Raw genomic sequence first — 16,766 nt, 5'->3', positions numbered from 1 at the left:
ATTTGTTTTGTTTTGTTTTGGCCACACCGCGCGGCTTGTAGGATCTTAGTTCCCTGACCAGGGATCGAACCCGGGCCCTTGGCAGTGAGAGCTCGGAGTCCTAACCACTGGACCACCAGGGAATTCCCATAAATTTTTTCAAGTTTTATATATGCAAAATGTATGTGTCCTATTCAGAAATCTTGAGAGTTGAGGCTGTAAACTCACGTCAGATTCCCTTGAGGATATGGGTTACATTTAGGTGGGAAAATGTGATCATTTTTTATTTTATTAGCTAGGCTAATAACTGCAAGGTCATGCGGCTTAGTGGAGAAAACTTCAGCTTTGGAGTCAGAACTGGGTTTACTATTACTCTCTCACTAGCAGTGTGACCTTGGACAACTTAAGGGATCTCTCTGAGCCTCCTTAGAATTATTTGTAGAAGAGAGGTAAGCGTCCTGGCCTATAGGATCACTGTGAGGACCAAACAAAATTATCTGTGTAAAGTGCTCAGCATATAGGAGAGACATGATAAATAAAGCTTACTTTTGGCTGCCGCACAGCCAGACTCTCTGTTTCACATCAGGAGTACATGCTACCTGTGACAGCACCAAAAATGCTCTGTTCCTCACCTGAGGGATCCCTCTAGTTCAGTTTCCCACTCTGTGTTCTGTGTGATGATAATAAGTGTTTCCTACGAAAAGAGTCTCTGAGGAAGAACGTTTCAGAATCGCAGGTCGTAGTCCTGAAATTCTAAGGACCCACCTCAGGACTGGCAAAACTCAGATGTCCACAGGAGGCAGGTAGGCAAGACGGCAGGCCAGATGCTTAGGGAACAGTGGGGCTGCGCAGAAGACAGAACACACCTCCGCTGAGGGAGGCGGCCCCTGTTCACTCAACAGCGTCGTCACCCTGCCCAGCCATGGAGCCAAGGTTATCGGATCTCTGATTTTTCAAAAGAAGCCAAATATCTGGATTTTTTTTAATGTGAAAAAAAAAATCCAACTTTTTAAAAACACCATGTTAACCAAATGGCACATCTGAGGGTCACGTAAGCCAGAGGCCTGCCAGTTTGCACCGTCTGACCTAACACTTCATGGCTCAGCCAACAGTACAGTCACCTCAGGCGCTCGTGGGAAACCGCCCAAGGTACACCTGGAGAGTGCTCTTTTAACATAATTTTGTAGCAAAAACACACTTTAAGCACAGAATATATAACTCCACTAATAGAAGAAATTTCCACCGAATGAAGAGGAAGAGCATCGTTTTCAGGAGGTGTTAAACACCAGAGGCAACAGGAAAGTACGGGGCAAAATTAGCAAGTGGGTAGCGATCTGTCGTTCCTTTCTGTGTTTGTTTCATAAAACATTAATTCGTTTTTTAAAAGACAGCTTTGTCGAGAGATAATTCACATACGTACGAGCTGATGATTTTTGGTGTCTTCAGAGTTGTGCAACCATGACTATGATCTAATTTTAAATCATTTTCATCTCCTTAAAACAAGCTCCACACCCACCAGCAGTTACCCCCCCTTCCCCCCATCCTCCACCCCTGGCTACCCCTAATCTACTTTCCGTCTTTATAAATTTCCTCTTCTGGACATTTCATATAAATGGAATCTTACAATGTGTGGGGTTTTTTGTGTGTGTCTGGCTTCTTTCACTTATCCTAATGTTTTCAAGGTTCATCCATGTTGTACCATGTGTCACTACTTCATTCCAGTCTATCGACGAATAATATTCAATCACAAAGATACACTACATTTTATTCATCCCCTCAACAGTTGATGAATATTTGGGTTGCTTTCTGACTATTACAAATAATACTGCTATGAACATTTATGTGCAGGTTTTTGTGTGGACATGTTTTTATTTCTCTTGGGTACATACCTAGGAGTGGAATTGCTGGGTCACGTGGTAACTCTATGTTTAACCTTGGGAGGAACTGGCGGACTGTTTTCCAAATCGGCTGCCCCATTTTACATTCCCACCAGCAGTGTATGATGCCACCAATTTCTCCATTTTTCACTCATGCTCCCCATGTCTGTCTTTTCGATCGTAGCCATCCTAGCAGGTGAGCTAAGACATTTGTTTTTAAGGTTTATGGCACCTGAATTTGGCCTGTTGACGTGGCTCTTGAGATCAAGACGTAAAACACTGATCTTTTCTGAATTTAGATCACCATTTTATAAAAGCTTTTACTAATGAGTGTCCCCCTCTTCATGTGTACCATTCTTTGGTTAACCAGAGAACAGGAACCTTATTAAGAAAAGGTAATTTTTCTTCCTTACTCACCAGTGAAATATTACAATTCTAGAGATATTATTGGTATAAATTTGCTTCCGGGAATTCCCTGGTGGTCCAGTGGTTAGGACTCTGTGCTTTCACTGTGGAGAGCTGGGGTTCAATCCCTGGTCAGGGAACCGGGATCCCGCAAGCTGCAGAGCGCAGCCCAGGAAAAAAAAAATCACTCCCATACCGTTTTCTTTGCCTCAGCCATCAGTGCTGCCCACAGCTGAAGCCACTGATTTCCCCACCTGCAAGCCACATTGGCACAGAAGACTCAGGCCCAGGCAGAAGTACTTAAGCAGCCCAGGACAAGGTTCCCCTTCCCCACGCGCTGACAGATATAATAACACCACCTCTCTGCCTTCCTCGGGTCTCTCTTTGTGCCCGTCTGTTTAATCCTGTGATGTCCTTGCAAGTGAGATGAAGCATCGCTACCTCTAAGCAAGAGTTGGGGAAATGAGCACAGACCTTAGTGGCTACCCGAGGGCACACGTGGTAGATTGAGGGGTGGGACTCAGTGTCCTAGGTCACAACCTGTACACTTTTCTCTACCTGAATTCCTCTCCTTTATTGTCAGCATCCAAAAAAAGAAAGAAGAAGAAGAAGGTTTTAAGTGTACAGGACCCTTAGTGTGGTTGGCCTCGTCAGACATTTCGGTTTACAATTTCTATTCCTTTTCAGAAACTGGCCCTTTTTAGGAAGGAGAGACAACAGAGAATTCATATAACTTGACTTTAGGCTTCATTGCATGAGGAGGAATCAATATCCTCCAGCCAAAGACTTACAGCCCCCTGTCTGCTTTTTGTATTTTTTTACGTTAGAGTTGTTTCAAAGGCCCACTGGAAACAACCTTTGGGCAGACATTCTTGCAGTTTTCTGTGATAAATTCTTATTTGGCTTGCCGTAGTTCACTGTATCCAACTAGGAATAACCTTGGCCTAGTTGGGAGCTGGTAAATAACTACAAATATATGCGTTTGTCTTTCTTTGCGATTGCCCCTAGCCCCCAACTCCATCTTCCTCTTTTTAAGTTATAAGAATGAGGTGCAGTTGACATCTTTCCTCAATATTAATCCTAACATTTACTTATTGTTCTATTTTCATGCCTTCTGATTTAGAAATCCCCCAATGTTTATCGCCAAAGATGGAAGAGGAAGATTAAAACAATAATTTGCAGTAAGTACTCTTTCAGCTGTTAAATCATTTATTCAACAGACTTTATTTACTGCTTGCTGTATGCCAGGCACCCTGCTAGGTGCTTGGGTTGCAAAGATAGGATTCCTGCCTTTAAGGGGTGCATTGCCGTGGGACAAACAGACATATAACTGGATAATTACAATTGTGAGCACAGTAATTAACGTACAGAATATTTTGAGATTCCAGAAGAGAGGCGCTTCTCCTATCCTAGAGGCAGGCTCCAGGAGGGGTATAACCCATATTCGTGATGATCTGTAATTTAGTCGGCTAAATTGGGCATGGGAGAGAGTGTTCAGGCTTTTTGAATTAGATAACTTCGTAAGTTGGGATTAAAACACCCAATAACCCTAAAGTAAAATATATGCCAATTTGTGGCTAATGATTCATGTTGAAGAAGGAGAGGGTCTAATATAATAAAATAAGCGAACGTAAGTTCAGGGTTGGGTTAAGGTTGCAGGTTAGGTTAAGGTTGCAGGGTTAGAGCTAGAAGTTGTAGAGTTCACTTAAAAAGTTTCTCTCCTTTTTATGTTCCTCCCTTTGTATCACGAAAAGCAAATGAGAAATGTGCCTAGAAGTGCAGGTTTTAATGGTCTGTGACAGGGCCTCTGTTATCCTTGGGAATAACTGAAGGCACCATCACTAGACCGGATGAGGATTTAGTGCTGTCTGAGGCTAAAATTAAAAAAAAAAAACACAACTTAATTTGCAACCACTGCCCTCATATAAAATTAAAATATGAAGAAAAACTCAAGGCTAACTAACTGCACTTGATGTTTTCTAAGTCATGGGTTTGAAGAGGTCTGCATAACATAATTTTAAACCTTTGAAGAAAAAGTTTAATCTTTACAACAAGCCCGTGATCACTTCCATTTTATAGCTGAGAGATTGGAAGCACAAAGGAGTAAAAACAAAAAAAAAAACCTTGCCAGAGATCATACAGCTAGTAAGTAGCAGAGCTGGGATTTGAACCCAGGTCTATTTAAATCCGGTGCCTGTAATTCACCATACCATCCTGCTGAAATAGACACCTGTGTGGACCCATTGCTCTTGAGTTGTTCTGTGACCATAAACTTACCCTAGCAGGAGTAAGCTATTAGAGACAACTGGTAAAAGAACCTAAAAAAGTGGTTGTACCAGGGCAAACCCAACACTGCTCCTGGAAAATACCGATTAGTGCTATCTTCAGATAATATTCAAATTTGGATATCACGGATGCCATCTAAAGTGTGGATAATTCTCATGAATATTTTGTAATATAGTCATCGAGAAGATAAAACAATTGAAATAAATACCTAGATTTAAAGTAAGCATAAAATTTGATTAATAGAGGGAAGTAAAGGAGAGTAAATATGTGTGAAGGTAACAATATAACAGTTAACTTTAGATGTTTGCTTTTTAAACACCGAGTGTACATTATACTAGTTTATATAGTCTTAATATCATACTTTTTCATGTTCATATGACATGCATTGTCCATTCACCAAGACTATAATCCTTGAGACCAATTATGTATTTTTTTTAATAAAAGGAATAAACATTAACATCAAAGGACAGGAGAGGTTATCTCTAAGTCTATTCTCAAATAGCTCAATAAATTTGAGCAAATACATTATGTTATGGATGCTTAGACTGGATATATGAAATAAAATTAACATAATAAAATGAGTGATTTTAACTTTGGTGTGTTACATTTGGAGGAATTGGCTGGTGGGTTTAGAAGTGTATAAACATACCATCAGAGAGTGAAAAAAAGGGAAGTCTGTTATAACTGAATAGGGGTGTGGTCTGCTCAGGCTACAGAGGAATAGATAATAGTTTCATAAAGGGCTGATATAACCGTAGAGTCTTCAGAACTGGCTATCATAGCTAGCAGATTTTTCTTTACAGACATAATAAGTATGGCTGTTAATACCGCCAGCTTGGTGAGTTAGAGAAACACACTCTCTGCCTCTATCTAATCCTCCGGGTAACAATATACCTACAACTCCTGTAATCCTAGAGCAGTTACATGGATGCACTAAGTGGTGTGATGGGAGGGAAAGATAGCATCACAAGGATTCGTTTGATTATAACAGTAATCCACACCGAGTCAAATAAAACAGCCCAACAGTTAAAAAGGTGGTCTCTAATGAATTTGCTAATTCTAGCAGGCCCTCGCGAACATTTCCTGCTAGAGTACCCCATATCAAAACGAAGTGGCTGTGTGCTTTAATTACATGGAATAATCATTTGATTTCCAGGAAGTTGAGACCGTGCTTTGTATTTAAATAAAAAGTTCTAGACGAGCTGTGAAACTCGATCAAACCAAGAAAAAGGGTGAAACTAAATGCCTGTTCGGTGAGTCAAGGTTTCAGCTGCTCAGCAAGCCTGACGGTACGGGTTTAGGAGCCCAGAAAAGGGGTGTTTTAAAGCCGGCTGACTGGATCGTGTCACTTTCTTATAGGAAAAGCCCTGCCTTCCCAGAGATCTAGAGTGTAATGCAACCATATGTTGCTGAGGAGCTCGAATCTTGGCTGCCTTCGCCCCTCTGCACGAGCAGAAACCCCGGTTTTCAGGGGCCGTGATCTCATCGTGTCGCTCTCACTTTTGAAGGTCTGTTAAAAAGTCTGGGGCCTCTTATCTTAACGGCTTTGGAAGTGAGTTTGGGGTGAGAAGGGGGGGGAGGCCTGTGGGTGTCTCTTTTGCCTGAGGAGCTGGAGACACTTGTGGAAAAGTCAGGTCCTTTTCGCTCGGGCGGCCGCTCGGGCGTGGGGCTGGCTTGGGTTAGACACATGCACACATACACCATAGAGCTCTGCTTTCCCGTAGCAGCTGCTGCCTCTGCCTCTGCCTCTCCCGCCTCAGCCTCTTTGCCCGGCATACACACACATTCAGATTTGCGCGCTGTTTCAATCCTTGATGACGTGTCCCCGGAGACAGCCAATAGCAAACGGGCTCTGGTCAGGACAATGGGAGGTATCGGGCCAATGAGCGAGCCCCGTGAGTTGGCGGTAGCCAATAGGAGCCGCGCTGGCTGGAGAGTAATGTTACAGAGCGGAGAGAGTGAGGAGGCTGCGTCTGGCTCCCGCTCTCACAGCCATTGCAGTACATTGAGCTCCATAGAGACAGCGCCGGGGCAAGTGAGAGCCGGACGGGCACTGGGCGACTCTGTGCCTCGCGGAGGGTGAGTCTGGGGCAGCGCCGCGGCGGGGAGAGCGCCTCCGGCAGCTCCCCAGCCCGCGCGGCGGCCGGATCCCCGCGGCCGGGAGCCGGCGGGTCAGGATCCACACAAAGGCAAATGAGGGGGGACCGTGGGGGGAACTGCGCACGGAGCGAGCCTCCCCTCGGGCGCCGGGAGCCCGGCCGCGCGCCGGAGCCCCGGCCCCCGGGCCGCCGGAGGCGCCGCGAGCCCCGAGCCCCGCGAGTTTCCACCCCCGGCGGCGTCCGCGCTGACTGGCGCAAAAAAATTTTTTTTCATTAAAAAAATTTTTTAACGTGTTTTCGGCCCCCGGGCCGAGCGTTCGGGCGGCCGGCGTGCGCGGGGGGCGGCGGGCCGCCGGGCGGGCGGGCGGCGCTTCACGGCTGCATTGGCCGCCGCAGAGCCGGGCGCCGGCGGCGGGCAAGCGCGGGCGGCGGGCGCTGCGGGCGGGCGGGCGGCGGCGGCGCGGGGCCGGGGCCGGGGGCGGCGGCGCGGGGCCGGGCCCGCCGGCCTGAGCCCGAGCCCGAGCCAGTGCCCGGGCGCGGCGGCGGCGGCGGCGGCCCGGCGGCGGGGGGAGCGGCGCCGCGGCGCTCGCTGGAACATGGCTGACTCGGCCCGGCGCTGCTGGCTGGAGAGAAAACAAGGCGGGCGGGCGCGGGCGGGGGAGCTGGGCGCAGCAGTTCCGAGGCAACTTTTTTTTTCGTCTTCTCACAGCCCCGCGTCGCCCGTGCGGGGGCGGCGGGGCGCGCGGCCCGCGCGGAGGGAGAAGGGGAGCGGCGGGCCGGGGGCGCCTCCCGGGGCGGCCCCCCCGCGGGCGGCGGGCGGGGGGAGGGTCCGGCTGCGCGCCCCCCGCCCCTCCCCCCGGCCGTCATGGCCGAGTGTGTGCGCCAGAGCGCGGCGCGCACCCCGCCCGCCTGCGCTCGCACTCACACTCTCACACACTCACTCGCGCACACACACACACACACAGACAGACACACACACATATACACACACACACACACACAAAGGGAAGGAGCCATATTCTCGCTCGCGCTCGCCCTCGCGGCGGCGGCGGCGGCGCAGGCGGGGAAGACGCGCAGCGGCCATTCCGTGCGCGCCGGCCCCGGCGGCCGCGGGCGGAGCCAGCCCCCATTTCGAGCGGGGCTGCTCCCTCCGCCGAGCCGACAAAATGGGGGAGGCCGGCAGGCCTGCGCGAGCGGCGGGCGGCCGGGCGCACGTGGCGGCGCCGCGCGGGGCGGGGAGCCGGGCCCGGAGGCCGAGCCGCGGCCCCGCCGTCCCGGGCGGCCTCCCCTCGCGGCCCCGCAGTGGGCGGGCGGCCCGGGGGGGGCCGGTGGCGGGAAGGTGTGCGGCGCCCGCCCCGCGCGTCGCCCCGACTTCCACGGCTCGGAAAAAAAAAATACTGCCCTGGTGGGGGCGGGGGGCAGCCCGAGCAGCGAGCAGGAGTGGCTTTTGTCCCTCATCCTTGTTTACTCGAAGAAACTTCAGACCGGACGTGTTTAGTCAGAACCGAAATGCGTCTCGGGGCCAAGCCGATAGCAAAGGAAGCTGCCTGGCGGTGGCAGCCGCGCAGATAGCGCCGCCATCCCCCAGCCCGGGCCCGAGCGGGCCTCCCGCTCCCTCCCCCCGGCAAACTTTTATGCCGAGAGTATTTACAGTGATCCCTGGGACAGCTTTAGGTGAGCCGCGGACTTGGCCCGCGATCCGGAGAGGTCTGCCCGCTTTGGCTCTCACCTATTTGTTCCTTACGTAGCGCAGAGCCGTGAATCGGCAGCGTCGCTTTTCTGACCTTTGGTTTTGTTGATTGAAAACGGGTTTTTTTGCATTTAATTCTTCGTTTCTTTTAAATGACCGGTTGGGTATTCACCCAGAACAGATACAGGCAGCGAAGTAACAAGCGCCGTGTGAGTATACCACTGTGTGTCCACTTTTTGGAGATCACACTCAAGGACCGGTTTTCGCCTGGTGTAGCCTTTTCTAGGAATTGACTATCACTGCCATTTTCTCTGGTATTATGAGGGGTTAATGCCACTGCCGGGTTAAACAACCAGTGCCTTGCTTTTCATTCCCTCCCCAAGGAGTTAGAGTGCTCTTAAATGCCGTGAATTGCATTGTTAACATTACACTTTCATTTATTTTTTAGAAAAATAATTAAGCATGGGCAAAGGAGATCCTAAGAAGCCGAGAGGCAAAATGTCATCATATGCATTCTTTGTGCAAACTTGCCGGGAGGAGCACAAGAAGAAGCACCCAGATGCTTCTGTCAACTTCTCAGAGTTTTCTAAGAAGTGCTCAGAGAGGTGGAAGGTAAGAGGGCTTAACACAAATACTAAGGAGGTACTAAAGGGTGAAGTCCAAATGGGGATTTTTAAAAAGCCTCGGTGCAATTTGCATCATGCGAGTGGTGGTGTTGGAACAGGCTGCTAAATGTTCAGCAAAGGACACTGGTTTTGTTCATTTTAATACTTAAGAGTACAACTTGTTAAAACTTCGTTGTCGAGTTAAGTTTACGAGTTATTATTTTATAGACCATGTCTGCTAAAGAGAAAGGAAAGTTTGAAGACATGGCAAAGGCGGACAAGGCCCGTTATGAAAGAGAAATGAAAACTTATATCCCTCCTAAAGGGGAGACAAAAAAGAAGTTCAAGGATCCCAATGCACCCAAGAGGCCTCCGTAAGTATCTTGCCCGTTTTTATTTTCAAGGAGTGTTTTGCAGTAGAATCAGACAAATTTAGCAAGCCACCTTGTGGAGTCCGTAATCAGAGTTTCTTCGCTAACTCACATTGGTATGTTTAAATTTTGTAAATAAAATTCCTGTTGGATGGCAGTTTTAGTTAGAGCAGTGGAATTGGATTCTGGCCTCCTTCACCCAATATATCTCCTAAGTGTAATTTTAATTCTTTTCTTTCCTGAGAAATACCATCAGTCTGAGAGTAATTTGCAGAATGTTCTTTTGGAACGCTAATAAATAGTGTATGTTCCGCTAGTGGTGTCATAAGTTAGATCATTGTGTAAATTAAATTTAATGAGGGATATTTAGCGTTTCATAATATTTATATCCTGTGAAATATGTGGTAGAAATTAGAAGCAGCTTTTATACAGCAATACAACACAGTTGTTAGTAAACCTACAATTCTAAAATTAAATCTCTCTTTTTAGTTCGGCCTTTTTCTTGTTTTGTTCTGAGTATCGTCCAAAAATCAAAGGAGAACATCCTGGCCTATCCATTGGTGATGTTGCAAAGAAACTGGGAGAGATGTGGAATAACACTGCTGCAGATGACAAGCAGCCTTATGAGAAGAAGGCTGCTAAACTGAAGGAAAAGTACGAAAAGGTAAGTATGGATTGGCTTGGTGTCCTGATGAAAGGGTGTGCCAGGTGTTAGATGGATGACTGTCCTTGGTACTGCATCTTAATCTCCTATTATGATTCCTAAGAGTTGGAGGTGTAATGCAGTTTTAAGTATAACAGCTATTCAGCGTGCCATTGGCTGTACTCTTAAGTCCCTTTCCATGTTTTAAAGAATGTAGAAGATCAAATAAATTGTTAGTGTTGTTTGACTTAACATTATTTGACTCGGGTGGTTTTGTTATTCTCCGGTATCCAGATTTATGAAGATTTTGGTAGTCACTTTGAGTCAAATGATTTAAGTATTTTAAATGATCAGGCACACAACATAAAAATAGGCTGGACCAAGTAACGTAACCTGTATTGTTCATAAACACCCTGAAACATTTATGTTTTCCCTCCCTTAGATTTAAAAAAAAAAACTTAGAAAGTTATGAGTTTGTTGATCTGTATAGTAAATTGATATAATAAAATAAGAAAAAGCTGTAGCCTCTATACTTTGAATTGAAATATTAAAAGTAAAGTTAGAGTTTAGCGTATTTAGTCATTTTGGAGAAATGTATCTATTTCTAGATGTTTCTTAACCTAATTGCATGCTCAGTGGCAAATAACTTTTTTTTTTTTTAAGACAAGATTTTCTACTATGGATTAGGGTCTGACAGTATAAACCTGTAGAATGCGTTTTTGCATTCAGAAGGTGGCAGTGTCTACCCTTTAATCAGTCTCTACATTCTAGTTTTAATAAACTGAACTTGGGATGTGGTACATGGTTGTACTTCAGTGAGGCATAACAATGCTAATGTCAAACCGTGTCATTCCATGAGTTACGGATTATTTACAATTATAATATTTTTACGTGTGTTTCTGAAAGTCCACAGATGTGAGTGCAGATAATGTGTTATTTTAGTGTATCTGAGTCCTTGTTTTTTCATAAAGTTTTGCCATGTTACTTTCATTTCTCTCCTTAACTGTTTTGTCTTTCCAACCACTTTCTTCCTGCCTTTATTTTGGAAGGATATTGCTGCATACCGAGCTAAAGGGAAGCCTGATGCAGCAAAAAAGGGAGTCGTCAAGGCTGAAAAAAGCAAGAAAAAGAAGGAAGAGGAGGAAGATGAGGAAGATGAAGAGGATGAGGAGGAGGAGGAGGATGAAGAGGATGAAGAGGAAGAAGAAGATGATGATGATGAATAAGTTGGTTCTAGCGCAGTTTTTTTTTTCTTGTCTATAAAGCATTTAACCCCCCTGTACACAACTCACTCCTTTTAAAGAAAAAAATTGAAATGTAAGGCTGTGTAAGATTTGTTTTTAAACTGTACAGTGTCTTTTTTTGTATAGTTAACACACTACCGAATGTGTCTTTAGATAGCCCTGTCCTGGTGGTATTTTCAATAGCCACTAACCTTGCCTGGTACAGTATGGGGGTTGTAAATTGGCATGGAAATTTAAAGCAGGTTCTTGTTGGTGCACAGCACAAATTAGTTATATATGGGGATGGTAGTTTTTTCATCTTCAGTTGTCTCTGATGCAGCTTATACGAAATAATTGTTGTTCTGTTAACTGAATACCACTCTGTAATTGCAAAAAAAAAGAAAAGTTGCAGCTGTTTTGTTGACATTCTGAATGCTTCTAAGTAAATACAATTTTTTTTATTAGTATTGTTGTCCTTTTCATAGGTCTGAAAATTTTCTTCCTAAGGGGAAGCTAGTCTTTTGCTTTTGCCCATTTTGGATCACACGAATTATTACAGTGTTTATCTTTCGTATAGTTAGCTGATAAAAAGCTTTTGTGTACACACCCTGCATACTCATGATGAGGGTAATAAAAGTTTAATTGAGACAGTTTTCATCCATAACTGAAACTCAAATCTTGATCGGTTGATATCAGATGTCACATAGCCCAGGTTCATTTACAAAGTGAAGAGTAACCAATCTACTCACAGCACGGGATTATTAGAATCAAACATTTTGAAAGTCTGTCCTTGAAGGACTAATAGAAAAGTATGTTCTGATCTTTACATGAGGACTCTACATCCTTTAACTCCCATTACCATGTAATGGCAGTTATATTTGCAGTTCCCACGTTTAAGACTGAGAATGTATCCCCAAAAGCGTGAGCTTAAAATACAAGACTGCCATATTACGTTTTTTTGTTGTTGTTGATAATTAGTCCCAACAAAGGCTCTGGAGAAAAAGTGCTGGCTGTAAATGTCTTCTCCTATTTATCTAAATATGGATTGTTTAGGAAACTTGAGATCCTCCATTAAAGGTATTTTTAATGGGCCAACTTTTAAAATTGTATACCACATTTTAAATTGGGTATATTTTCCTATATTATGGTTTGCCCCTTTATAAATGAAGTAGACATGAGGGAGGAAGACAAGCTTTGTATTTCAGTGTGAATTACCTGATTTATTTGAATTTGATTTTTCTCTACAAAACTCAAGCTCATTCATCAGGGTCATATGTTTATCTGCTTAACAGTTTAGGGAACAATTTGGCAATTTTGTGGTTTTTGAGATTATCGTTCTCTTAAAGTGCCAGTGTTTTAAAATAGCGTTCTTGTAATTTTACACGCTTTTGTGATGGAGTGCTGTTTTGTTATATAATTTTGACTTGGATTCTTTCCATTTGCATTTGTTTTATGTAATTTCAGGAGGAATACTGAACATCTGAGTCCTGGATGATACTAATAAACTAATAATTGCAGAGGTTTTAAATATTAGTTAAATGGCTTTCACTTAAGATTTTAAGGTTTTGTTATATACATATTTTAATCTTATTCTCAGTTAATACCTCTTAGCAACATCATTTAAATAAGTGTAAGGGCGGGCAAAGTTTATCCCTTAAAAAATACTCACTTTACCCTTGTAAATAGGTTAATGGGCTGATAAAAAAAGATTTTTGTGAAACATTCCATGTGTTCTCATAGGCTGCTGTTTACATAAATCAGGAAAAACTAATTTTGCTTTCAGAGTATTGGATTAAACAAGATCGTTTTCTAAAGCAAGGCACATGTAAGTAAAAAGCAGGAATAGTGATTATAAATCTAAACTTAAGTTTTCTAAGCTAAAGGAGAGGACCGCAGTAGAGGGGCTGAAAGTGTGTCAAAATTTATCAGGTTTTTTAGTCAAGGGGAACAAGTAGTTATCTCTCATTTACATGGAAGTTTGCTGTAGCTAAAGAATCATTGTTTATTGCTAGTAGGTGATCCAGTTAAAATGAATTCTGCCTCGAGGAACTTCAGTGGGTGTCTTGTGACAGCTACCGTTGAGATGTTGAGAGCGGGAACAGGTTTTTTTGGGTTAACTGGATTCAGATCTTGACAGGAAGACATGGACAAAACCCCTTTTCAATCTGAAAACATACTAGCTCTGTTTACTATTTCAACAGTATACCCTGAAACTTGGATGTTCAAAACTCAAGTAAATGGAGGTGGGAGGCATAACAGATTTTTTTTTAAGTTAATGCATAGGAACTATTTTAATGTCTAGAAATAGTTACAGCACTATGGGGTATAAAGATTTTCTTAACATCAAAAGATTAAACAGTATAAACTTTAGTATTAAGTCATCTGCATTTTAAAACTTGATATAAAATCGGCATACTGATTAACACTTAACCAAAGTAATTGTCTCCTAAAGGTTGGGAGCTGTTGCTGGTTAGTGCCTGTAATCGTTCTCATGATCTTCCATCAGGTGTTGATACTTGCTCTGTTTTCATTAATTTTCTAAGAGTGAAATCTGAAAAAAAATCTTGTGTGTGTGCTGTGCACCACAGGGGTAAGACTTAAATGATAATGATGGAAAGTGCCTGTGTGACAGAAGCTGTTGAAATACTTCCCTCGCTGCCTGGGGGATTGTAAGTACTGCTTAGACGGTAGGGTAGTATCTGGCTATGTTGAAAACTGCACTGGGAAGACAAGATGGAAATTTTTGAATGGAAAGTGTGGCCAACTCCCTTGCTTGGCATCACAAACTGTGACAGAAGTTCAAATCTAGGTCTGCTTGGTACAACAGGCCTTCTGAAAGGGCCTGAAATAGCTCTTTTTCAGTACCAGCCAGCTACTTTTTGCGAACGATGGTATCACTGTAAATTTGCACAAATTCAATACAGCTTAAATCAGGATTAACTGCTGCTCAAGTATGAACCATTGGCCAGTAATTAGCTTGCTTAATAAGTTGTGGTAGGTTATTTTTAAATTTTTTCATATTTGTGCTTTGTCATTTTAAAATGACTCTTGAAATGCTTTTAAAACAACGTAAAAGCCAGGAAACGGTTTGGATACCTGTGCAACAAAAGATGCAAGCTGGTTCATTTCTCGTCCCCCTCATAGCAAAGACGTGAACAGCAGTGCTAACGCTCGCGGGAACCTGGGAAGTTCCCTGGGTCTAAGCCAAGTTGCTCCCTGCAGTAATAAGGCAAAATGTGGCCCTGTTCTAGGAATGCTGCTATTTAACGATACACCGTGGCACAGGACAAAGAATGACAAGCATAACTTAACAAGCCACACTCCAAAATATATAGCCCCACCTTCCAGTGGGTTTCAGTCTGAAATCATATCTACCAGCAGGAAATTTAATCACTTAGGTCTCTAGGCATGTCCATTGGTTTGAACCTTCTGTATTTATCGGTCACCTGCTGAAAAAGGAAGTGGTAATACAGATCTGGAATAAGATGAGGGATAATGATAGACCTTTAAGTTGTGGTGTGAGGTATGTGGAGACTGAAAGTAGTGGTGAGAAAATCAGTGAAAAGGGATTAAAGAGATTCTTGTAAATTTTTATGATGTACTTTTTTTTTCTCTTTAGTCACACAATTCAAACATAAGTGACATTTCATGGGATGATAGATACCCCATGATATATTTGATCATACTTTTACTGACGGTCATTCATGTTGCTTCCTATTTTTTGCTATTCCTAACAATACTGCAATGAACGTCTGCGTACATTTCTGTTAGGCTTGTGTAGGTCTAGATACCTTGAAGTAGAATTGCTGAGTCAACAGATAGGTGCATTTAAAATTTTAGCAGATATTGAAAAATTGACCCCTCCCCCAAGACTATCCTTATTGTGAAACGTTTTAACAATGATTTTTAAGATATAATAAATCAGGTTTTTAATGGCTATTTCTTTGGCTCCATGAAAGAAATGTCCATTTTTAAAAGATAAATTAAAATACTGAAATACTGCCATTTATTCAGAGCCACCCAAACACAAGAAGGTAGAATTAGAACTGAAAGACCCTTGGGTTGACTATTGACTATTTAAACTACTCTAACAAATTATTTCTCTATAAACTTACTGCAGTAACTAAATGTTTAAGTAATCCATTGTGTGAAAATGAGGAACTTCCTATTTTGACATCTTCAATCCAGTAGCTTTATCTGGGGAGGGCTTTTTCTAGCAGAGATTGTGTGTCAATCTTTACAGAAGCTACAGCCAACGGTTTTGGAAACTAGTCAAGGATTGTGTGGGCTGGATTCTGGGCATTAGGAGATAGTTATTTGTAAAAAAGGAATGGATACAGAGGATCTGCCTTAAATGGAATAAAACTGACCACTGCTTCACCTCCTTGCTGGAGATGGTACTTTAGGTAAAGGGCATACCCCAAACGCATTTATAACTGCAACTGTATTAATAGGCTTTAAAGTGGAATTAAACTTAGTTCCTTAGAGGTACATAGAATCTCTAGTTACAGTCTTTACCATATTTTTGTTCACTGGGTTTCAACTACGGATCATCCTATAAAGTGTTCTGAACATAACCAGGTAAGTAAATTGAAAGTCCTAAAGCAAAAGAATTATCGGTTGAGGGTAAGAGAGTACTCAGTGTAATGCCCGCAAAGGTGTGAAGGGTAAGAACTTGCAGGCTACTCAGAGCAAGGACTCGGCAGCCTCTTCCCCACTCCCCAGCCTAAATTTCAGGGAAGCTCAGGTCTTGCTCTGCCATCTGGAGTCTGCCTGGCTGGGACTTGGGCATAGGGAGTGGGCTAGGCGCACTCAGGCTGAGAAGGACCAGACAGACTTTGTTTGTTTTTACAAGAGGAACAAGAGGTACCATTGCTTTGGGGACTGACAACAGAATAAAGTAAGGCACCAGTGTAGGGTCCTAGCGCATTAGAGGTAAAAGGCTCTAGGCTCTAAGGCAGTCCCGCCTATGCATTTTCACAGAGCAGTGGGCAAAGGCCCATCAAGACTCAGAGGCTCACTCAAAGACCAAAAGCAGCATCACAACGATCTAGCAGTGCCAGGCTCGCAGCAGGTGCAGAAAACTTTCGAGTTCCTTCCCCTTCTCTGTAAGGACAGTAACTAGGGGCTGGAAGGCTTCCTCCCTAGCCCTCACCTTCCTGCCTGGGTCCTCCTGCCTCGGCTACAATTGTGGATATTCGAGCAGGTCAGCACACGCCGCCATCACTGTGATTCTTCTCTGGCCTTCCTCCTTAGGTTTACTTGGACTCAGGACACTTGCTGACAAAACAAAACTAAAATACTGCCAATCATTTAGAAAGTGATAAGCTACCTGATTCTAACAGGCTGGGAAGCGCCAGAAGAATGTGTACTGCTTGTGTGTCCTTAGAATTGCAGCATGAACTTCCAGAAGTGGAAGGATAGCAATACAGTACAATCACTTTTGAAAAACTTGTTTACCATTATTGTGAATGAAATTTGCGTTCATTGAAAGAAAACAAATAAGCAGGGAAACAAAAATCTACAATTCTATTAGTCAGGAAAACTACTAACATTGTGTGCTCTTCTCGTTTTATATATATAATATG

General features: G+C 43.7%; 1 protein-coding gene and 1 pseudogene across 2 annotated transcripts in view; one reads left to right on the top strand and one right to left on the bottom strand.

Moving 5' to 3' along the window:
• Window positions 1–6,323, bottom strand: part of LOC307176841 (pre-B-cell leukemia transcription factor 1-like) — a 101,956-nt pseudogene extending 95,633 nt beyond the window's left edge. The window contains exon 1 of the transcript in view: window positions 6,149–6,323. The product of the transcript in view is annotated as a pre-B-cell leukemia transcription factor 1-like (transcript). The remainder of the gene's footprint in view (window positions 1–6,148) is intronic.
• Window positions 6,324–7,562: 1,239 nt separating this feature from the next.
• Window positions 7,563–11,642, top strand: HMGB1 (high mobility group box 1). The gene is made up of 5 exons (XM_079903015.1): window positions 7,563–8,545; window positions 8,785–8,948; window positions 9,170–9,315; window positions 9,802–9,976; window positions 11,005–11,642. The coding sequence occupies exons 2-5, from the start codon at window positions 8,799–8,801 to the stop codon at window positions 11,179–11,181; spliced, it is 648 nt and encodes a 215-aa protein (XP_079759141.1). The 5' UTR covers window positions 7,563–8,545; window positions 8,785–8,798; the 3' UTR covers window positions 11,182–11,642.
• Window positions 11,643–16,766: the final 5,124 nt, after the last annotated feature.

This window comes from Stenella coeruleoalba (assembly GCF_951394435.1).
Source record: "Stenella coeruleoalba genome assembly, chromosome: 18".
In the NCBI taxonomy this organism is placed as follows: domain Eukaryota; kingdom Metazoa; phylum Chordata; class Mammalia; order Artiodactyla; family Delphinidae; genus Stenella; species Stenella coeruleoalba.
Note: the sequence above shows the minus strand (reverse complement) of the source record. Positions and strands in the feature narration are given on the sequence as shown.